The sequence below is a fragment of the Nematolebias whitei genome, chromosome 7 (genome assembly GCF_014905685.2).
Source record: "Nematolebias whitei isolate Nwh7 chromosome 7, NemWhi1, whole genome shotgun sequence".
Lineage (NCBI taxonomy): Eukaryota > Metazoa > Chordata > Actinopteri > Cyprinodontiformes > Rivulidae > Nematolebias > Nematolebias whitei.
In genome coordinates this window covers 32,185,364-32,210,760 of record NC_056504.1, presented here as the reverse complement: position 1 = coordinate 32,210,760, position 25,397 = coordinate 32,185,364, and the positions used below count along the sequence as shown (strand labels likewise).

The 25,397-nt window shown below is 37.6% G+C and overlaps 1 protein-coding gene across 3 annotated transcripts in view; it reads right to left on the bottom strand.

Annotated features, from left to right (window-relative positions):
- kcnab2a (potassium voltage-gated channel subfamily A regulatory beta subunit 2a) overlaps window positions 1-25,397 on the bottom strand; it is a 63,744-nt gene that overhangs the window by 15,132 nt on the left and 23,215 nt on the right. For 2 of the 3 annotated variants that reach the window (XM_037678770.1, XM_037678768.1), the window contains exons 3-5: window positions 5,172-5,215; window positions 4,817-4,854; window positions 4,509-4,588 (exon numbers count right to left, since the gene is read on the bottom strand). In XM_037678770.1, coding sequence (XP_037534698.1) covers window positions 4,509-4,588; window positions 4,817-4,854; window positions 5,172-5,215 — 162 coding nt within the window. Of the gene's footprint in view, window positions 1-4,508; window positions 4,589-4,816; window positions 4,855-5,171; window positions 5,216-20,839; window positions 21,145-25,397 lie in introns of those variants that run through there. The other variant, XM_037678769.1, reaches the window with a different exon arrangement.

The following is a 25,397-nucleotide window of genomic DNA, read 5'->3' as shown; positions in this document are numbered from 1 at the left end:
TATATATTCTTTATATATATATATATATATATATATATATATATATATATATAAAGAATATATAAGAAGTAGGTATGAGTAATAAACAGTTAAGACTAGTGTATCTATTTTTGCTGTAAGAGCAGCCTCATCTTTGACTCCGGAGCTTCCTGTTTCTGTTATACAGTTATAAACTGAACACCCAGTTGTGCTTTTCTTGTTTGTGGCTGTCTCTGACTCTGGTTCTTCTGGAGGCTTCGTACTATCAGAATAAAATAAAATCCAATCTCCACCCACTGACAAGTGTGTAAAAGCCAAAAGGTCATGGTAAAAGTGACGTGAGACAACTTTTTGTGTGAACTGATGCAGTTTAAATAAAACAGAACTGATAACACGTGGGCATTTCATTCATGTCACTGCAGCAATAGTTTCACGTGCAAAGCAGTTCAGAAGGTTAGCTTTAAAACAGGCACTCCTTTATCATTTCCTTTTTTACAATGACAGGATCATTTACTGAGAGCTGAGTGAATAATCTTTTCTGTATGCCTCCCTGCCTGCTTTTAATCAAGTAGCTGATCTTACTGATAATAGCCGACAGTTTTCAGCCTCACTGACCCAGTTTTAGTAAAATATATAAAATATAAATGTCAGATCCCAACACTTAGCAGACGCTTTATTATTAAAAACACACTTTTTAATATTAGCAGGACATTATAAAATAACTTGATGCATGGAAATTTCAGGTATTACCTAAACCTGTAAATTAGAATAAACTAATAATCCCTGTATTTTTTCTTGTTGATCTGCATGTTTAGATTCCATTGGATGCTTATGCATGAGTGTTTTTCATTCTTTGCATAATTTATCTTGTTTGGCATTAATATTTAAAAAAATCCTCTAAATTCTGTAAAACATTTAAACTTCTCTTGCAACGTTTTCCTCTCCCATACTCATTTATTTGCACAGTTCACTTTATTAAAACAACCAGCAGCAGCATGAGGACAGATTTCAGCCTCTGCAAGCTGATCCCGTTTTTTTATATTTTTATATAGAACAAATGGCACTGCACTTTCCTGAGAGCAATAGCGTGTGTGTGAACTCATAGTAAAAGTGTGTGTGTGTGTCCTACACACCTTGAGGGTTGCCATTCTGCAATGTGAGTAAACCTGAGAGCTCAAATATAAAACACGGCATGCCTGGAGCGTGCTGGCTTTCCGCATCCATCCCCTAATTAGATCTTTATGCTGCAGAATTGACATTATGACTGACAGCTGAAGCCACCAGATAATGGTGCACTTTTCATGGACCTATAAAATCCATTTTATTTTCAGATTTCTCAGTAACTGTACGCAGCTGTTTGCCAGTCGGTTTGCAAAATGTCAGCCATTTATGATGCCTCTACAGCTAAATGTCTAGCCTGAAAAAAACTGCTATTGCGCTCTGAACATTTCTTGTGGAATTTAAAATGCTCTGATGCTGTTTGTGTTTGCTGATAACAGAGAAAAAGACAAGCACGAAACATTTATTTGTGCATTTTATTTACATTTCATGCAAACACCGGTCTGCACACATTGAGCAGATATGCTGGTCAAGCATGACAATCAATATTTAAATAAAGCCTACATGTTGAATGTTTTGCTTTTTTTTTAGAGCTACAATAAACTGTTTAATCGTGATGGATATCTGCCCACTCTAACGACGCAGAATCAACGTCTCTGCAGCTGAATGCATCAACACAACAGTTTCTGAGCCTGACTGATTATTATTGAAATAATAAAAAAAAGTCAAGTTTACATGAAAGACGTTTCCACGCTAATGCACAAAGTGTGTGATCTGCGCAACTCCTGGGCGCTCAGTTTAAGCTCCTTGGAGCTGCTTTGCAGTGGAAGCTGTCAGGATTAACACCTGTGCAACACATCCTGAGCTGTGTGACGTGCTGTCACACAAACACTAGCACATGCCAGATTTGTCTTTCTGGCTAACTGCAGTTTGTTTTATGGAAGCTCATTGATCAAAGTCAGGAGCAGACAGACTTCTGTGTCAAAGATCAGCTTTGTGCTCGTTTTACCGACCTTGACATGAAACAACAAGAAGAGCAAAGCGTGCAGAGATGACATGCATCAGACAACAGCTGCAGAGGCATTAGATGGGACAGAAGAAGAACTGCTGAAACCTACTGCTTATTTTATTTTTTTAATTTTCTTCCAAGGCGCTCTGATACAGCTCGCAAAATGTAATAAAAATGGGAAATAGTCTTCAGGGATTAAAAAAAATGGGACTTGCTGCAGTTAATCAGATATACTGTTAGTAAGGGATTATCCCTTAGATTATTTCAAAGCATCCGAGTCACTACAAAGCCAGATTAGTCCACAATGGAATTCAAACCATTGCAACACCAAGACAAAATGCAGCACAAGTTTTTTTTTTTTCCTGAGGATAAATAGGGCCTGTTCTCTAAATTAAGGTTATAAATATTTGATCCGACTTCAGATCTTTGCATGTGGACAACAATCTATGTCCAATAACACTTACTCCTTCAAAAACACAAATCTGGGAAAATAAAAAAAGTTTGGTCATCAAGAAAACCAGTGGATTCAGATGATTACCTGGGTGCTGATTAAACAAACACAAAAATGAAAACCAAATGTTGAGTTTTGTGCATTATATTTGTTTTATAAAAATGTTCATGGAAAATTAAGGCACATGATGATTTTTACTAAAATCTTTGTTCACTTCAAACTTCTTTTCAGGCTAATTTAAATAAATTTAAAACGTGCTCAAAAAGTAACTGAAATAAAAAAAAAATAGGCACTGGTCACACTGGGTTACCAATCACGCGCGTTTATGTGAGATCGAACTGGAGTTGCATAGATTTAACTATGTTGATTATCCAGAGGTGATGGAGGTCACATACGGCCACATTCTTATAGCAGCGGCGATCTTTATTTGTTCTCTGCCACCCTTTACACCGATGTACCTCCTGCCAGTAAGAAACTACAACACTGCAGAGCGTTAAGAAGGGTTGCAGAGATTTTTTACATATTAGGTGCACAGAGCCATCATTAGTCATTTAATATGATTAGATTGCCAAATTTTTCAGGACAAGACATGTCAGGTCAGGATGTCATTTGAAGATAATGGGTTAAATGACATTTTTGAGCAATGATGGTTTAGACAGAAGTTTCTTTGCAAACATACACCCATAAATTTGTCTTTTTCTTCATGAGGGGTTCATTAATTAAGATCATAATAAGGGGTGTAACAATACGTCGATTTAAATCAATATATCGATTAAATGATTAATGATTTGATTATATCGTGGCAAAACTAAAACATCGATTTATATCGTCATCTTTAAAATACGCTTTTATTTTGAAATTCCCAAGGCACATCTGTGTCACCATTTCCGTGCGCGGCTGCGCTCTGCGGCCGCCTCAGCAACTTGGCAGACGAGGCAGAAAACACAGATAATGAAATTCACTCTCCTGCTGGATTTAAATCAACACTGTGGAAATATTTTTGATTCTGACAGGACGGCTCAATAGACAAAACTCATGTCGTATGCAACAGGTGTGAGTTAAACTACTCAGGAAACAACAAATTTGGCCGTTCACCTGAAGAAGAAACACGACATTGATAGACACGTTATGTAAGCTCAATATCTATTTTTGTTTCTTTATAACTGAAAGGTAATCAGAGCACTTTTAAGTTAACTGGTTTAAAAAATGCACTTAAACATGAGAAATGTGACACTATACTGAACAGGTCATTTATTTTTACTTTTTCATTAAGAAAAAAATATTTTTTATTTAAATGACTGGTACCTGTAATAACAGAAATAAAATGGTTAAATCCTATTTTAATTGTTTCTGTAAATTTATTTTTATGTAAATGAGATGGGCATTTGATATCGCAATATATCGACCGCAGACTTGTGAATCGAATAGAATCGAAATTGTATCGTGACAGACTTTGTGATATCGGGGAAAAATCGTATCGTCATACAAACAAATCAATACAATATTGTATTGTGGTAAAGTTGGTGATTTACACCCCTAATAATAATAGAAGAAATAGTAGTTCACTGAAAAGGCACATGGAAATGCATTTTAGGTGCAAACTGTAAGCTGTTGGTCTTTAACTGGAACAGATGAGCTGCGAGTTTACGACAGGTTTTAATTGAGAGCTGAGAAATAATACAGCGGCACAAAGGTAAAATATTCTCACATCAACAATAAAGAAGTTTTTAATGCTTACGAACATTTACCCATAAGTAAAGTATGTAAATATACCAAGATACTGTGTTGGAATGAACGATGGTCTTAGCACGAGTATACAAACATATCAATTTTCTAAATGTCAGAACGAGGGGACCACAGACCATTTTTAGATCAAACTCACATCTGATAGTGACACTCAGCTGGTATATAACCTTTCCCAGTTAAATTCATAATCTATCAGCTTCGAGCAGCTGGGTAATGATTGCCGTTACCGTTCACTGAAAGTTCACTGTGACAGGATGTACTCACTTCCCAGCAGCATAGACCTCCGCTGTGTCAAACAGATTGATGCCGTTTTCATAGGCCAGAGTCATCAGCTGCTCTGCCATCTGTTGAGAAAACAAGGGGTAAGGAACAGGGGTGGGCGGGGGGTGGATGTGAGTACTTTCCAGTTATTTATTTGGCTTAAATTAAAAATGCTAAACTGGCATCATAAACAGCAAGTTATTTTCTTTAAATGTTGGCTCTTTTTGAGACGAAGTTCAGCTTCCTAAGCAAACTGCCTTTCACCCCAAAGCTTTGACTGATGGAGGATGACAAAACCCATCTGTTCTCACCTCATCTGTTATCTGTCCACCGAACGTCACCCATGTTCCTACAGAGGGAGACAGGGAGGAAGGGTTAGAGTCCAAGAACCCCAAAACACACAAAGATAAGAAAGTGAGCAGAGATGACATATGCTCAGCATGCATATAATACAACTGATCTAAAAAAGCAAAATCAGGCCAATAAAAATAGAAATCCAAGACGTTTTCCAGTCTTTTTAGGCCACTGATGAACTTCTTCACTCAATGCAACATCATTTCTATATATTTTAGGAGAATGGCTGATAGGGTTCAGTGTTTTGACCACTCATCCATCAGACAGACTTCTTGTTGCAGCAAACTCCTCAGTTTGGGCTCAGGAGCTTACCTAATCCAAGGCAGGATACCCGCAGGCCAGACTTCCCAAGGTTTCTGTCAAACAAAGAAATAAATTTACATGAATATAGGAGGGATGTGGCAGTCATTTTTATGTTTTTTTGCACTCCAAATGTAGCGTTCTGTCATTACTGTGAATAAATAAATAAACAAACCTGTCTCCTGCAGTATTATATGATCTACAGACATGTGAGCTGAGAGGAACAGGGCTTCATATGGATTTAGAATTACCGTAGCTTGAATCTACTCCTGCACTGACACACGAGGCGATGGGTATGAGGAAAAGACAGTAACACGTGGCAATGAGAATATGTGTGTGTGTCGTTGTTTGTGTGTGCAGGAAAATGTCAGGGAAAATCAGAGATAGGAAGTGGGGTCTTAAGCAGGCACACTATGACATCCAGAGAAAATTTCTTCCTGCACTCCAGGGTCCCTCCGCCTCCATGTGACTAAAATCCCCTGCAGCGATGTGGAAAGCTTGACTCCTCACAACAAACTTGCTACTAAAGCTGGCGTCATTGAGCCAGTCAGAGTCCAGAACAAACCCTTCTGCTGACAATCACAATTTAAGTAAGGTTTTGATTTGTGTTAGTCTTTAAATATTTCTCAGACCCAGCATGGTAGCAGAGTTACTGAGGCCTAATTCCCTAAAGAGAAATCATTACTACAGTCACGTAAAACAGCTTCAAAAATATATGTGAAACGACAAAAAGGCACAAAATGGAATGAACTACTTCTCGACAACCCTCCTCACGGAATAATCTGGCAGAGCAAAAATAAATTAATATACAGTATAAAGTGCCATCATCAGAGATGATGATGTGCTGAAGTCAAAGTGAGAATGTGGGAAGATTACTAAAATATTTTTATAAGATTGGTTTTATAGAACGGCTGACATGAAAAGGAGTAAAAAGGGAGGCAGGAGTGTGAGCATGTGCAGATGTTAGGGCTGTGTGTGTACGGTATAAGTGTGGGTGGGACATAAAGCAACAAATGGATTGCACTAGGGCTACTTTTTATTTTGTCTTCTTTGGGCTCGCCACAGTGAACTAACTCCCATTTTAAACCCCCATCTTCCTCACTCTTCACTTTCTTTTCTGTCATCACTTTTCTAAACCATGTGTGGGCATCAAGGCTAATGTGAATCTGTTGGATTATCTTAATATAATATACTCATGCCGAAGATTAATGTAAAATTATATGTGAAATTATTATATGTGAAATACGATGGTCTATGTTTTATTGCAGCCCATGCTGTCCTTTGTGATACTTGTACTGTGATGAGAATACATTTTCCATTTATTGCTCAGCCCTTATTGCTACTTTGTCTATTTTCATGTTGGTCTTCAGTTCAAAAACAAAATTTATCCTTAAACATTAAAACCTACTACATTTAAGTGGGCCACATTTACAACACAAGAAAACTTTAACATAAACATAAAAAACATCAAGGATAAAGTAAATTTAAGCCCCTATAGTTACTTTTAAAACTGTTGTCTGTTGTATTGTCAAACCTTTTTAGTTCAGCTTTTATTAAACCATAAACTTTTTCCATTCTTCTACCTGTAACAATGATGTAATAGGAAGCTACAACTTTCTGAAAGTTGCAGCAGTTTCACACAAAGCTTCAGTGGATGTTTTTGTCTCAGTAAGACAGATAACCTAGCTCAAAAATGGCCACAACAATCAGCAGCTTTTAAAAATCTTTGATAGTCAAAATAAATAGTTTCAGTAGTTACAGGTTTTGATAAAAACTTGCCAAGTTTGTCCACTGGTTAAACAAAATGTGTTTAATGCTATTTGCTTGCAAACTGTAAATGTTGATTTTGTTACTACGCTCTGTGGTGGAGAAAAAAAAAATGCTATCAGTGTTGGATTGCTCCACAAATTATCATCGTAATCAAATTTCTGTTAATAAACCTGCTACTGGTTCACAAACAAGTCGAGAAGATGTGCAATGAAAATAGTTGCAGCTAAAATGACAAGTCTTTTGTTAATTGTGTTACTACCAATTACAAAATAAAACTTAAAAGCTACAAAAGTGTGGTTTATTTGTAAAAACGGTACATATAATAATTATTTTTTTTTGTCTTTTTGTAGAACAAAAAAAAAAATACTAGAATACACAGCCCATTCCATGCCATTGATCCCATAATCAAATATGTCCTAACATCATCAATACATTGTTTTCCTGAATATTTGACGAGAGAGGCCTTGAATATTGCTTTGTCCATTGCTTCAACGACTCTACCTGTAAGCAGGTGGGTTCTTGTTCAAGCTGAACCTCTGCAGACAGAATGCCTGACTATAACCTCAACTATCCCATTAATGAAGGAGAGGGACACAGTCAGGGCACCGCTACAGCTACAAGGACAAAACATGGAGGGGGGGTCCATTTTAAAAAGCCCATAGTGACAGCAGTACTGTCAGGTCTGATGAGCCTGTTTCAAAGATGAACTTTGAGAGGATTTTTAAATTTGACTTCTCCAAACCAAACAACACAAAACCCAAGAGAAAAGCAAGAGGTATCACTATGGCTAATTTATTATTAATATGACAAGCAATTCTTCAGAATTACGTTTGCTTTTTATTGACAATAACATTAAGACAAGTCTCTTCCAGTAATCAGTTATTGATTATTGGGTTAGACACATTCATTTGGCATCATGAAAACAACCCCAAAGAACTGCTCTTGAATAGAAATGTAATCTGATCTCATTGCTTTGTTTATCCATCTATTAGGTCTTATTAAATGCATAATTCCCCATGAATCACAAACACTGTTTTGGGAGCAATTTATTACTTTAAAACATGCAATATAATGACCCTTTCAGATCAAAAATTAGGGTTGCACACATATATTTACCAGCTCAAGGATTAGGCTGATTTCTGCCATTTTTAACATCAGTCACACCTGAGCAAACTAAGCCAATTAAAGTCAGGCATGTGATTGGGCAGCACAGTCTGATGTTGTACTCATTTTTTGTGAAAATTTGTCCACAAGAGACATTTCACGACAGTGGTGCTTTTATCAGTACAACACCGACTCCCATAACGCTTTAAAGGAACAACATTGTATTAACTAGGTAACAAGATTTTTTTTCCCCGAGCCTTATATATTTAACGCCGTTAGTTAGAAAATATATAAACTATGGATAACTTTATGCTTGCCACTGAAATTATAAAGATATTTCAGAAAACTGCTGTTTAGGTAAAAATGTGTCCTGATTCACAGTGAATCCTATAGAGCCAAATCAATACGTCACAGCTATTCACAGATTTTATTTTTCCTGTTAAAAATCCAACAGAATTTAGTCAGTATGAACATTAAACTAATACATTTATGAGCCAAAACCCAACAAACTATGTGCATTCACACAGTTCTTAGCTGTTCTGTTACTAGAGACTGGCATCTACCTCTACCACTGAAAAAGTCTAATGGGTCAAGCTCTAACTCACACTGTCCATAGACTTTTCAGTGTTTTACGGACATTTTTGTCTATTTATCGTAAGTAAATCTTCAGTTGTGAGTTGGCGCTAGAGCTGTCATTTCTAACCTGAACCCGGCCTGAACTGACCCGGATTAGGGCCGGTCTAGTCTTGGGCTTTGATGCGGTTTTATGAATTATACAGCACAAATAAAATGAGAGGATAAAGAAAGAAAGAAAAGTGCAGCAGTTAATCAGACTGTGGAAGAGATCGCTGGCACATTGCACAATAATTGCGCACGTGGGCTCAGGCTTCTGTGGTTTTGCGAATCATACAGCACAAAGGAAACTAAATAATGCACAATATAAAATTGTGTTAATCTACTTGTTAAGGAGGATACAGGTCTGACCAGCCGGTTTAAAGAGGTTCAAAAAAAGTTGCGTTAAGCTCAGATGGACAACCTGCCACCGCTGACTCGCCGGTTGAAATGGACTTGTGACCTGTCCAGGGTGTACCCCACCTTTCACACAGTGACTGCTGGACATGGGTACCAGCGACCCCCGCTACCCGAAAAAGAAGAAGCAGGTAAAGATAATGGATGGATGGGTCAATCAGCTGATCACCGGCCACGCGCATCTCCACACCTGCTGTCATCTGCGGTGAAGGAAGTAGCAGTATCTACAAAAACCGAAGCGAGCAGCACCTTCAATTAAAATAGCCTTGTTCTAGATTTTTCCAAATAATTTTGCTCTAAAAATATTTTTGTTCATCTGTATAATAGCTTATCTTTACAGTTGATTTTTTTTAGGCTATTTGTTTTGTATGTTAATATCCATTTGGTGACTTGTTAATAAACATAAAACTTATAGCTTCCTTTCATTACATTTTTTAAACTATCATGTCAAACTGATTTGCTTATAAAATCAGTAAAACTTAATAAATACAAAAAGTTTTTTTTTTTTAGGTTCGGCCCTCTAACTACCGGTAATCCATTGGGTCCGGGTAGGGCTCGGGAAAAAAAACAAAAAACTACGGGCTCGGTCCAGTCCGGGCTGGATTTATTAGACCCGGATGCAACTCTTGTTGGCGTCACCACTGATGTAAACCATCAACCATGCAGTGACACGAAACTGGTTTGTGGCTTGTTCTTAGCCTCTAAGAGAAGAAGAAACTCAGTACTGGAAGCTGGAAGCAAAAGCTTTACTTTTTGAAGACACTTCAGCTCAGCTGTTATCGATTTGGATGAGTTCTGAATTGATAAACCAATTCGTTCTTCATTCTACAATACACTAAATATGCAGCGCTACAGATTATACAACACTGCTGCAGTACATTGATAGCTCAACTCTGCACACATGAGATGTGTGCAGTGCTGCATGCGCCGCAGGCAGCCTTGATAACACTAATAATGGAGTCTAAGCAGTTCCACTAGACAAACCATGAGACAATATTGTTTCAGAATCACTTCTTGCGTATTACATCAATATCACAGACCATGACAAATGCAATTATAAGGAAGTAATTATCATTATAAATTCTACTGAGGATGGTTTGGCTCATCAGGGCATTTTATAATTAGGAAACGGTTCAATTGGTTCTTGATATGTATTTTAGAATATTATAAAACTAAATAATGATTTTTAAGTGCACATTACTTTATAATAGAAATGAGCTAAGACTATCATTTCCCTTAGGGGTCATAAATAGAATAAAGCAATGACTATACGACTATATACAAAAGAGAGTGGGTTTTGTTGAAGGAGAGGCTGTGCAGTTAGCAATCTTGACAAAATATTGAAAGAGGAAACAAGGTTACAGAGCTGGAACACATTGAGAGCTGTGTTCATCAAATAGATCTATGAATACAAGCTCACACATGGGTTCAAGAGAAAATAGAGCTTTGACACAACAGCAGTGACTAAAAGAAAGTTTCTGGGAAGTTTCATTTTTATTCGCTCCTCTATTAGTTGGAACATGTCTATGAGACCCTTCAGCTTTTTGCCTGGAGGTTTTAGTCATTTCTGTCAGCTAGATGACCTTCATATATAATTCTGGACCAAAAGTCTCTCTTCTTTTTTCAAATCAAAGCCTGAGATGCATTTGTGAGTGCCAGCTTTGACTGGAGGTGAATGAATAAAGAGATTTTTCTGGAGATGAATTGAGAAGAATACATTGACATTTTTAGAAGCCTGCTCATCTGTTTTTCTAATAAGAATTAGATTGATATCGCTCAGGCCTGTGTGTTGAGAAGGAAGCTATTGAAAAGGAAACAAAAAGCTTTGCTAGTTAGAGCAAATTAGAAAGCGTGCTTTTGTCAAAACTAGGACAATTATTTGCAATCTATTGAATATTACATTATACCACAGTTAATTACTCTGTCAAAAGTGAAGGGAAAAATATAAGTTGTGACTTTTCAATTACACACTAAAGGGATTTTCCTTTTTTATTTATTTATTTCCTTTTAAATCAGGCGTGTGAAGGTTTTACTGCATGAGCAGTCAGCCTCTTATCTGCAGCAGACAGTGGCCAGGGTGCTCTCAGACTGGAAAGTTGGGAAGGATTTGTCAGAAAAAAGCTAAAAGCTATTAAGTATGGAGGCCAAAGATGAACAATATTTTATCATCTAAAATGACTGACCTTATATACAGTATTTCATACCATCAATTCAAGTGATTTACATTGGATTTGTTAAGTAACTTTTGCTTCAGTTATGTAGTTTGCTACAGGTTTTTAATACAAGCTACACAATATGTCTTACTCCTGATCAGATGGGATTGACAGTTCAGCCAGGTCAATCCCAAAATATTAAAAACGAGACAAAAAAACGAGTGAAATAATTTAAAAAGCCTTTTTTATTTGTGCAAAAATGGGTCTGCAAATCTAATTGGATTCAGCTGATGTGCAAAATGTTCCTTGCAGACTAAGAATCCAAGAAATAAAATTGTATTTTTTTAAATAAGCAAACACATTTCCTAATCTTATCTTTTCTTTCTAAGCCCAAAATACGTATTAATTATTCTCAGACCACAAGACTTTACTGAAGATTTTTATAATCTTCTGAACAGCCATTATTGTTTTACTAAGAATTATATTGACAACATTCACTTTCAGCTGTCCAACAACAGTGCTATAAATTTATTAAGTAGAATTTTTCATTCAAGTTATTTTCTGTGTGTGACTTGCTTTGGAGAATTAATATTCTCGTACATTGTTACACAATCTATTCTGTGATGCGCTTCCAGTGGCATATCTAACTGTTGCCTGAGAAGATGTCAAATGTGATTTAATTTGTTGGAAAGAAACAACTTCATACACGCAGAAGCCAGAAAAAAATAAACAAAGCCATTGGCATTACAGCACATTCAGCAAGCTGTCACTGGCAATTCATTTGATTTATTTAATTTTTACTTTGGCATTCACAGACTGAAGACTCTGAGGTTTTACTCTGGCTGAATGTGTTTTCTGGCAAATTCTTGCATTTTAGTTTGGGGATATATCTGCGAGTGTCTAAAGATATGAGAAAAAAAAACTTTTGCTTGTATACTGCAGAAGGAGAAAGCAAGCAAAGCATAAAAAATATTGTTCTACTGTATCTTTAAAGACACACAAGCTAATAAATCACAGACAAAAATGCTGGTACCATACTTGCCGCTGTACACGTTGCACCACCGTATAAGTCCCATCAGTCCAAATATGTCTAATAAAGTGGGAAAAAAAACATAAATACGTTGCTTCGCTGTATACGTCACATTTATTATGCATCACCGCTGACTACCCGGAAACGTGGGTCGGTGTGCCAAAAATCGATTGGCTGCCAAATGGCGGGAGCGTGCACTGGAGGACTTTAAAAAGAATTTAATAAGATTAACACTTAAAAACAATTATTTTTTTAACTCGAAATTATAGCAAAGGTGTGTCTCAGTTAAACTTTTCCTTAATTTCCACACTTTGACGGTCAAATCAGCTGCATTTCAAAAGCCGATTCGCGGCTGCAGGAGCACGCAGAGGGAGGACTCGCTGTGCATTTCTTCGAAATTTAACAAGATAACCACCTAAAAACAATTATTTGTTTGCTCAACATTATAGCAAAGGCGTCTCAGTTGAACTTTTCCTTAATAAATGCACTTTAATGGTCAAATCAGCTGCATTTCACCTGGACGGTGTGGTAAAATGCAGCTGCTTTGACGTTTGCTCCAGGAGTTCCAAAACGAGACGACGGTGGCTTTGTATGGCAAGCAAAGTGTCTCATTAACAGCCACTTATAATGAGACAATATGGCTTGCCATATAACTCGAGCAACCCCTAGCAGCTGAAAATGGTAGTGTTCAATATTTTCCATGTCAGAATGAATGAAATCGTCAGATCTCAGCCAAATAATGGGTTATAAATATGGAGGAAAAACCATAAATAAGTTGCTTTGCTGTATAAGTCGCAGGGCATGCTAATTTATGCAAAAATGTGTGACTTATACAGCGAAAAGCACAGTAGTTTATTATGACAATTCCAACAGACCCATTGTGTTTTATATTGCAGTATCGTGGAAAAAATAATTAAATGTCTTTAAAGATTTCAAATGATCAAGAAAACTTTTAAAATGTCAATTTAAGACAAAGTTATTCTAAAAGCATGTGTAGTCATAATGATAAAAAAACTGTCACAAATTAACTCAAATTTAATGATACTGCAACAAACACAAAAATGTTCACGCAGTTGTAGCTCAAAATCTGATTTTAACTGTTGACAACATTATGACCCAAGAACTAGACTTTTGGCTTAATAAGCACAGTGTTTTTTTTTTTTATGGGAGCATTCTTATCAGAATGATCAGGACCAACAAGGGAAGAGATCCTTCATCAGGGAACCTTTTTCTAAAAAAAGAAAACAAAATGTTCTTCCAAAAATGGAAGGACTTTCTGTGGAGATTATTTTAGCAGCAAAGGTTCATCTCCTCTTGCTGGTCGTTCTTTTTATTTCTTCCCATCATTTATTTTTGAGCTCTTTCTTTGAAACTTCTTTTTATATGAGCTGAATTATACAGTCAGGTTCAAATGTCTCGTTCAAATAGCTGAAAACCAGCTAAAATATAGTGTTAACACGTGAAAATAAAACCAAAGTAAATTCATACATTTGCATAAAAATGTGACAAATAGTTACATAAGCAATATTTAATTTCCAGCAGTTCAGAGGATTGAATACTGTTAATTTTAGTTCATTTGAAACCTAATTATAAATACATGTTGATTGTTTTAATCATTCCTTTATGAGCACAATTCTAATACCATTTCCTCTCTGTGATGAGAGAAGCTCTGAAACGCTTATTAATTTCTGCTTTCCCCACATTTTAATACTGATATTTCCTCTGCGTCTAAGGCTGTAAAGGATCAACTAATGATCAAGTCTGATTAGAAAGTACTTCTCCATTTTAATCACTCCTAAAATGTCCCCTTGTGCAAATAGCTAAAACAATGAAAGAAATCAAATAAATGAGACTAGAAGAAGGAAAAACACAAAGTTTCATTTTCCAGAATGTGATCGCAAGCTTTAAGAAGCTGAGTCAGTTGAAAATACAAGCCACAAAAGTTTGACTTCTGCTTCTACACTGTTGCATCTGACACACACACACACACACACACACCCCCCCCGCGCACAAACACACATCTGTATACATTTTATGCCTTTTTACTTATGTATATTATGTACGGTATACTTTTTTTTTTTTTTACTATTTGCTGGTTCTTTAGACACAGAACAACTATTAAAAAAAAAAAAACGACCAACAGGTGAATCATATTAAGAAATCTTAACATATCCTTAAATATGGTCAAGTTTGCAAGGCATTTTTCCACCTTGTTAAAGTCCTCTAAGAAGCTTGTAAATGGTGTTGCTGATAAGAGTTTTCCTTACTCCTCACTTTTTTTCCGCCATCACAATCATCCAAACCATGCATGGACATCAAGAGCCATGTTGGAATAAATTATTAGCATACTGCAGGCCAAGCAGCCCTTTGCAATACTGACATCCTGCAGCCTTGCACTGTTGTCAGTTCAGAACAAACTGGTGCCATCTGTCTAAAAAAATAAAAAAATAACAACTCGTAAAACACAAGGCTAGCAGGATGCGCTGGTCTCCTGCAAGAGTACAACCTCACTCCCAATTTGTCCTGCTGCATTATTTTATCTTCAATCCTTACACATTATGTAACACTGCTCAAATATATCTCATGCTGAAAATAATGTGATGTGAAATAAAGTCACAGTGGAAACCATTCTGCTGATTCAATGTTTATTTCACAACTGAACATCTCCCTGTTAGATGAATGCATGCCATAAGAGACGGCTTTTTATTACATTATAACAGGACTGCGTGCATTCGGTGTGCATAAAATGCTACAAATGCAGCGTGAGCCGACGCAATCTGTTGGACTAACATGAAGATTTTGAACGGACCAAGAACTACCTCCTACTTAGCAGTTTACAACAGAGCGTTTATGAAGATACCATGCTGGGAGAAAAGATCTGCGCAACAGTAAGACACAAACATGCACACATAGGCTCTGATTAAACTTTATCAGTGAAGCGAAAAAAGAGCAGCTGCCATTACTATTTTTTTTTTTTAACTCCAATAAAACACAAGTCAGTCTCTGAGATGCAGATATGCTTAAAGACATATAGGCTGCATATAACACCGCCCTCAATTCAAGCTTCAGTACAAACACAATCTCGGAGCGTTCAGTGAAACACAAGCCCACGTTGACAGACAGAACCATTCCACAGTTTGACAGTTTCTCCCAACACGCCCAGAGCAAACAGATGGTAAATGTTGAGGGCACATTAAAGACGTTAGCAAAATGTTGCTGCGGCCTGAGGTCTGTGCTGTATGAACTTTGTATCTACGCCGGTGAAGCTAACGTGTGTTGTGGTGCGTGCCTTGTGTTTAACTACCACAGTCTGCTTATGATTCATATTTCAGGGGGGAGTGCAGGCAGTGGAAAGCTGGCTCCCTGACGATGAGAGCCCTCAAAATGCAGGAAAATGTCCCAGCATGCACCCACAATCATGACGCCCTAAAGCTCACACCCACAGCTTTTGTCACCTGAGCCAAACTGAAGAATGATTTTGCATTTGTGTACCAGTCGGAAAAAAATTAAGAAAATTCCAATAAATTCCCAAAGAATAAAAAAAAAGAGCTCCATCAACACGTCTTTGATTTTGCAATAACCCTGGACTGTATGGTACCAATTTAAGTCTGAATGTGAGAAAGTTTCATCAGTAAATTTTGTCACTATCCTCATGTTTCTCTGAAGTTTCTGCCATGTATTTTCTCTTATAATTTCCAGATGAGCTTAAAAAAAAAACTGTTTGGGCACAGGACTGCTGCAGTGCTGCTATGACAGAGCTTTAGGGCCATGCTAAGAAAAACGTTTTTTTAATGCCATAAATTTACAAGAATAAAGTTGTAGTATTACGAGAATAAAGTCTAATAAAGTCTTAATATTACGAGAATAAAGTCGTACGAGACTTTTTTTTGCAGATCTCGTTTATTTTATTTTATTTCTTTCCACGAGTCGGATCATGAAGCGACCTGTCAGTCAGTCCAGTAGGCGTGTCAGCAAATGACCAATCCGAAGCTAAATGCTTCTTACCTGCAGAGAGCTGCTGCAGCCCATCAGACCGTACCACCTTACTGTAAGCAGGTTCAAAGTCCTGATACTGATAATAATATGATGCTGATGCGCTAACAGATCAACTATCTCCTTATTTGTAAAACCAAAACCAAAGTATAACTTAACAAGATGCTCAACATTCTTCATTTTACCACAGTTAAAATGCAGTAAACCTGCTTTATCGTGTTGGAGTTTGGATAATATTACGACTCATTTTGCTTCAGATTGGTCAATTGCTGACATGCCTACTGGATTGATTGACAGGTCGCATTGTGGATCCGACAAGTGGAAAAAATAAATAAATGAGAGCTGTCAAAAAACAAACAAACAAAAAAAAAAGTCATGTACGACTTTATTCTCGTATTTCTACAACTTTATTGTTACAGTTTTATGGTCTTTAATTATTATTTTTTCTCAGTGTGGCCCTAAAGCTCTGTCGTAGCGCTGCTGATCAGGATGAAGGGCAACTCTGCACAGCCCAGTGGTCAGACTTAAATGCCATCCACTCACACAACACTGCCAATGGCTATCTTCTGTGGCTGTGGCTCAATGTCAACTTTACTAATAAAAGTGGATCCCCAGAGATGAGGAACGCTAAAGTGAGTTAGTTGTAGATTTACACCAGGGCAGGTGGTGAGTCAGCTCTGACTCTACATGTGGCGCCTCTAGTTACTAACTGAAAGGAACACAGTAGAAGTGTTTTGTAGCTGATTCAGACCTTAACTGAAGAAAGTTGTGTTGCTGTGAATACGTATGAAATACAATAAATAATTGAAATTATTTGGGAAAACAAGGAACAGTAAAAAAAGAGAAAAAAAAAATCAAAGCCATGCATGACAAAATGCAAAAAAATACCATTAAAATAAACACCCACACCCACACACACACGTATGCACCCTATTCTATCAACTGATTGAAAATGGGCTGAGCAAACATGAACCTGCCAACATGGCACATTTCACAGAGTACATTGTGCTGTCGAGTCAAATTCCCGTTCTCTGATGTTAACTACAGCAGTTCAGGGTGAATTCTAACTGATCTTTCCGTACAAAGCACAAAATTGACAGCCCAGCTGGAATATGATACACACTGAAACTCCTAGAACTCAGCAGGACTTTGGAGATTTGCTGCATCTTAACAAATGAAACTCTCTCAATCAGCAAGGTGTAGCTGACTGAAAGAAGCGCTAACACCACGACGAACGGCAGGGGGCTGTTGCTTCACCTGCACTGCTTGCCCCAATCTCATTCCTTTACTCCCTCAAAGACTACTTTACATAATCAAAGGCCATTTAGTGTGCGTCATGAATTTATTCCCGACTGAAAGCATTTAATCATTGCTTGGAAGTGTTTGAAGACTCGCAAAGCCTAATGATTTTAACCTGCCGTATCAGTCTGAAGCAGAGCCACATTAAAGTACAACACAGCTCAATAAAACGGCCGCGGTCCTTCTGTGCCTTGAGAAAACATTTACTTTGATGATTTCCGACTCCCAAACTAACCTGCATCCTTGCTCATGGATGTCGACGTCCCTGATTCAAGGCTGCTATTCAAGGATACAAAGAGGACTGTATGCAAATGAGTCCGATCTGAATTTCATTCGACTGCACTGCAGTGAGGATAATCAGGAAAAGTTTTACTGAGTGGATAAGACAGCTTTAACTGAATTCTTTCGGGGCAGAGTTAGAAAAACACCAACTCTCGTCAGCTGTCGAAAATGAAAAATGAACATTTCTTTCTCCCTTTAGCCGAGGAGAAAACATATCTGGGATGAAAAGAGAAATGGACAGCCATGTTAAAGGGTTTGCAAGCTTCAACTCTTAGAGGCACGTTTGAGAGATTCACAGTGACATGAGTGCAGATCACTGCAGTCCACTGTACTTCCTCTTGGCATTGGCCCTACACCAGCTTTAACCTTACCCTTTCCTTTTTATCCATCTCTCACTCTCCCTTCACTCCCATTTCTTTAAAACTAAAGCACAAACGCATTCTCTCGGTGCACAAAATCTTCCCAGCGCATCAGCCGTGCATTACCTTCGATTTACATCAGATACAGACGGAGTTCACAAACACACGCCCATTCATGCACTCTGTACTACACTGTGAGAGCAAAGAACACAAACAGCCGCTGGCCCTTGAGGAAAATGATTCTTCTCATTCAATATCATTAGCCTCAATGATGACAGTGTGACAACACGAAGAGGCTGCTGCTAGCAAATCAGATGCAAAGGACTGTGATGTCGCTTCAAACGACAGAGCTGACGACGGTTCCTCAAATCAACCCTCACATCAACCATCAGATAGGATTTATTTTATGGTGTTTTATGGAAAAGCTAATCCATCCTAATGTAAAAACATGGAACAAATTTACATTTTTTAAAAATGTGGTACAAAAAATTACTGTCATATTTTTCCTTTAATTAAAAAGACATCTTGACACAATTTAATTGGAAATTCCTCTATTCTGGTACTCTGCCACAAATGTGATTAGGAAGCAGATTTGTAATGTCAAATACTGTTAAGTGGCAAAAAAGGTTCTTTCAAAATTGCATAAAACATAGTTTGACGAACAGACCGGCCTGGGTACCGGTAGTAAGGTTAATAAACCATTCTGTCAAAAAAATTTAAGAATTCATTCAGAAATAAACAGTACACAATTATTACAAAATTAAATGACTAAAGTGTATGGAACATCAAAATGCTCAAAATTAAATAAATAGATAAAAAAAAAAATTTTTTTTAAATAAAACATTATGAAATAAGGACATTTTTCATTTTAATTATTTTATTTAATAATTGTGTTTTTCATGATGGCTTATTTATTTCATGATGGCTTATTTCTTTCATAATGGCGTTTTTCAGCAGAATTACTTCAGCTGTCAATCAACGCCAGTGGGTTGGACCTTCACGCCCACTGGCAGATCCTTCACATCCATTAGTTTTCCTGAATACCTGCTCACTGGTACAGCTAGTGTTAATCTTGTTAAATTCAAAGAACTAAAACAGCGAGTCCTCCCGTGCGCGCTCCCACGGCACCGATCGATTTTTGGCAGTCCATCCCTTTTTGTCCCGACACCTGTATCTTCTGAGAACGTAATCCTCTCGGTTTGATCTGCTAAAGTTACCTGAGCTGAACGAAGTTCATGCAACTCTACCATCCTTCATGACTGTGGACCTGGCAAGTCGCTGCTTCACGAAAACTAATGGATGTGAAGGATCAGCCAGTGGGCGTGAAGGTCCAACCCACTGACGCTGATTGACAGCTGAAGTCATTCCGCTGAAAAACACCATTATGAAATAAGTAAGCTGTCATGAAAAACACAATTATGAAATAAAAGAATAAAAATTAAAATGTTTCATAATGAGCTTAGATTCTTATTTAATGCTTTATTTATTTATTTAATTTGGAGCATTTTGGTGTTCCATAAAAGTGAATCAAGTGTTATGCAAAGCAGTCACTTTGTGTTACTGACCAGCCTGTCACAGATCATAATGTCCTGTAACTCACTGTGCTGCACACAGATTTTTAGTTCTGTACCACTGCTTGATTTGACACTCACTCCTCAACCCTCAGTGCTCCAAATGTGCATCTGAAGAGACCACTCTCTCTGCTCCTATTCTTTGTCTCCCATAGCAGCCACCGTGTAATAGCTGCACTAATTTGAATAATGCACCACCCAAATAGAAGACGTTTGCAAAATTGATATAAATGCAATAAACATTAGCCTAAATCCTTAAACTGGAGTCTGTTAGATTAAATTCGGTCATCAGTCTTTGTGTCCCTCGAGGGTCATGCACACAAACAGGCTTAGTAACTCCTGGAAATAAAATGCAAAAGCTTTCAAGCACAAAATTAGAAAGAGTGCATGAGCGCTGCAAATACTATAATTACTGACTAAAAATTAAGGCTTAAAAAAATAATTTTATGCTATGCAATAACATGCTTACAACCTCCTAGTGGATTTGCATAATTTTGACAATACAATATTTGTTTACATTTACATTTAAGGAGAGTTTTTTTTTTAACTATATACAAGATAAATTCTGGAATTCTGGTATTGTGATGTGATTAAAATGTCTGTTTTAATTCTGCAGGGAAATAAACTTGTTATGTAAAGTTTCAGAATTTAACCAGTGTAAAATAAACAAAAGTAAACTTGTAAACAGGTAATATATATGCTTGCACTAAGGAGTACTGTGGTTTTTATGTTTGAGCAAAAGCAGCCTTGTTTGTTCAGCTTGTTTGTATTAGATTAGACTCCAGGCCCCACAACAAAACAGAAAGTTTATACCAATTAACGATATATACAGATTAAATCAATAAAAAATTATTTATCATCCAATGTGTCTTGCAAATTCTGTTTTTGTCACAATGAGAAAGTTTAGCTTTTATCAGCCTGAAACAGGCAGTTTTGTACAGAAAGGAGTGAGAAAGACAGAACACCAAAGCAAAATTAAAAACACATTGTTGAGTCATTTTGAATATTTGTGATAAATATTTCAAAACTGTAACATTTTAGACTGGGGCCACATTTTAAACGTCATGTTAACCTTCCAGATGTGCCCTACCTATATTTCATGCCAGTCTTCATACTTTGTTCGCTGGAGGAAGGCACACTCTGAACGGAGAGTTGACCCAGGCTGCGAGCCACCATCGCCACCGCTCTGAACTTGCTGCGGGTGCCAGTGCTGGGGCTGTTGGCATTCTGGCGATTCAGCCGGTCCTCCGTGTTGCGGCTCACTCCTCCACGATGATCTGTGCATACTAATGACACCTGCATCCTGGTGTCTGACTGACAGTTCCAATGAATTGGTCTCTGATGAAATTCTCTACTGGATAAATCAGATGGGGAAAACTCCCTGAAGTGGAGAGTCTGAGGTGAGGATCAAGAGCAGACGGTAGTCCAGTCCGAAGGATGCTATGCTGCAATCTGGTTAAACTCCTCCTCTGTTAAAAGCCAAGACCGACCACCTCATAAGTTTGAGTAAAAACGACAAAAAAAAAAAGGTTGGATAAGAAGGCAGGGAGGTTGCTGATAGGTGAAAATCCTGTTCAAGAGAGTTCAAACCCAGGAACTACATTCTAGCTTTTCTTCATCAGCTAGTATGAAACAAACGTGCATTTACTGCCGATTCCAAAGACATGAAGTCTAATAAAATGCAATATATTAAAAAAAGGTAAAGTTTTTACTCAATTCAGTCTAGTGTCCTCCTGCTTGTATCTCTTCAGCAGCTCACAAGCAGATCCACAGTCCTGCAATTTCCTTTAAAAAGCCAGCTCAGTGCCGAAGATAACACCTCTTGTAGCCAAGCTTTAAGAGTGGCAATGAAAAGATCCACATGAAGAGATGGAGAGAATAAAACATGCCACACAGTTCCAGTGGGTTTTCATCTTGCACCCTTAAGCCCGGCAGTTGCGCTGCATGATGCATATTCTACTACACGTTGGAAAAAGGGCAAGATTCATTTTCTGGCTTTGCCTGTTGCCTGGATTAAACTTACATCTGTATGCCTTGCGCTCCGAATAAAGAGGCACGGAGCACACGGGCGAGAAATGGGAGGAGAGAGGGGGAGAGAGGGAGGCAATGTGGTGGGAGGGATATGAAAAGAAGCTATGAGGAGGAATATTCGGTGAGCCATAGCAGCGTGAGAGCAAGGCACTAAAATCTGGCGTGTTTACATCACCTCTACCAAGAAAGAGTAGTGCATTGTTAGCCTCATCTTTGTCCATCTGTTACCCTGCAGTAAGGTTTAATTTAGTTTATTCTATCTGGGGAAAAAAAGGAGAGGCTGAGTGCTTAGTGGTCAAGACTTTGGATAAGCCTATAGCCCAGAAAAAAAAAAAATACAGGACTCTTGCATGGGTTTATTCAACTAGCAATGAAGTATTATATTACTTTATCTCTGACAGTAGAGTGACATAATTTGTAGATACATGTATATCTGAAGTAGCAATTTTGTCTTTACTAAATAATAAGATATACTGTGGCATATTCTGACAAGTTGACACAAAATAAAATTCTTCATTTTAATATAATTTGCATTCTTATTCTTTACCCATTCTAAGATGAACAAGGTCTCCAACAGTTAAGAGCTAACAAAAAAAAAAAAGCATTATAACTGCCTGAGGTGGAAAGTAAACCCCAGAGAAGCTAGATGTGATACTAGCTGCGCATCAACGAGACAATACAAGAGTGACGTGCTCCCAGTAATATAATACTGTCACTTATCTAAACAGACCAGCTACAGTGTGCCAAGGAGATAATTAAAAGAGATACCATCAGGACCTTGCATGTACAGTGTCGTTCAGTTAAAGACGTGACCTCGGTCAAAGGCGAACGGCAAAAAGGATGTTGCTAACTGACAGACCTATTCTTGGAGCTGCAACCTTTTGGTCTCCTGAATATCCCAAGGAGAAAAGTAAGATAAAATTTAATGGCAAACAGTGAACAAAACAAGCTCCAAAAAACATTTGGAAGGGTTGAGAAGCATAAAAAAGCTCCCTGTGAAAAAAAAAAAAATAAAATAAAAAAATCAGAATGCTCATTTCTGTGGCATAAACTGTAACATTGTGATTATATTAACTACAATATGTATCATAAACAAAGTCATGCTCGTGTATTGTTATTTTAACAGCTTCAGCACAAGCAATACACAGACAAGCTCTAAGATCATGTTTGCAGGATGTCAGGAAACCGATTTGGTAGAAATCCCTTGAACATTGCTCTTTGTAACAGAAAAGTTAAGCATATAGGCAGAAGCCTGACCTGCATCTCTTTAGCACAAAGTACAATACATGGATTTACCACCACTGCTGTGGAAACCTGACACCACAATTCACGCTTCTCTGCTCCAGGGCCCCCAGGAGTCCTGACATGGGTAAAGTACTGAGAAGTTAGAAAGGCCAACAACAAGCACTTACAGGCTGTGAAGATATATAGTGTCAGCGAACATGCCTGACTAAAATCCCACCAAAATATACAGGAGCATTCAGATTTAACAAGCCAATAAAGAACACGAAAGAAAAAGAGTGCTTTAAATACATATAGAAAATCTTTAGTCCTGATGTTGTTCAGGCTTTTAATTCTCCATCAAAGATTCATGGTTCCAGAAACAATGTGATTTCTCATCATCGCCACACCATAAAGAGCTTTTAAACCTTTGATTCATCTATGTCAGAGAATCAGCACATTTATTGACTGGTATACAATGCAAGGTACTGCAATCAATACGAGCGTGCATCATCGGACAGCTGAGCGATCCATCAACTAAACGAATCAACAGCACCCATTTTTTACATATCACTCTTAATGGCATTTTGTACAGACGATATGTTCCCAAAGACAGATTCGAAACACATTGTACAAGTCCTGAAAAACATGTCTAACAATTTGCAGAACAGCACTTGCAGCACAGTGCCTTGTAATTAACATAAACAACAGGAGCTATTAGCTGATATTATTATAAAATATGCCAACACAGGAAACAGAAATATGCTCAGTACACTAAATCCTGCTTGACACACTTATATGAATTAATAATTCGCAACAAACACATCTAGCTGCACGGAATTCATTCCAGTGACTACATCTAGAAACAAAACCTGAACCAGATAAACAAAGACAATTAGTACAGATGACTAAAGCCTCATTACTACATGACAGCATGTACGGATTTATTTGAGGAAAAAAAACATTTTTGAACATGAAAACAGTGCAAAACATCAAACTAGGTAACAAACTACACACTGTCTGATAAGAAAAGTAGAGTAAAAGTCCATTGGAGAAAAATGCTCACATTTTATGATTCTTTCTAGTCTTTCATTAAACTCTTTAAAATTGATTTTTTCCCAACACTTTTATCGAGTCAACGCTAGCCTGAACTATGAGCTGCTTTGTGCTCGTTCATCAAAGCGAGTCAGAGAACATTCAGAGTTATTTCCTTTGCACTGTTTGTCACAAGATAAATCAATTGTTATGGACACTTAACAAAAAAATAAGAATCAATGCAAGTATCCCTGTTAATTTGATATACTATACACAATGCACACTTTACTGAAGTTGATGAAAAACACTTTTTATCAGTAAAATGTTTGCATTAAAGCAGAAACAAACAACTAAACAACAGTTGAAAACCTCTTACTATTAGTTCAAATTGTTACTCTATCTAGCATTCTAGATAGCACAGTTGAACGATTTGCCTCCCACTCCAATTCATCATAATGTTCTCCTAATGTTCCAGAGCCCTTGCCTCCATTCTTTCATTAAAAGCCTAATTTGTGGTTATCCCAAAAAAAAAAAATCTACTGAGCTTCTAAAATCTTTCAGACACTCCTTCGATGTGGGTGTAAAGGACTGATAGAGCCCTGTACCTCATTCAGCGTGCGGGGGAGGAAGAGGAGAGAAACGCTGAAGATTCACAGCAGAACTTGTGTGTTTTCTTGATCACGACTGCAGCTGAGTAAAATTAACCACCAACACTTGTTTGAGGAGAAATACCAGTAAAAGAATGTTCATATTTAACGACCCAATGCAGCCCAAGAGATGCTCAGATTCAGTGGGTGTTAGAATGGTAGTATAGTTTAATTATTGGCATTCATGTGTTTTGTTACCAGTGCCGAAAAGAAAGTTGCAAAGTTACAAAACGCACAAGCACAATTATTGGTTTTGTTCTGCTCATCCTTGCAGCCCTGGTCAGAAGGAAGCTTAGGCCATCAATGATACCGAGACATAATGAGACCTCGAGAGGCCGACCCAGCTGTTCAGCGGTTTCAGCTCGGAGAACTACTGACCTCTGCCACACCACTGCCTGCTGCACTTTAGGCACACACACACAAAAAGACAATTGCTTTGATCAAAAACTTCTGAGAAACTGGTCTGACCGCAGAAGTACCACATGAGCAATGGTCCGTCACACCAACTGCAAGATGAGCTCCTAAAACAGGCACTAATTCTCTCGGTTGGGTCGATATAGTGTGCCTAAACACAATGCAAAGGCCCTTAATTACTATAAGGCAAGAAGGACTCCCAAAATTGATATTCATCTCTTGAGTGAGTCTCATTATGGGTTTTTCCCCCACATACATGTATTTGCACACAGGGCAGTCTGGGTACATCCATCTAAACTA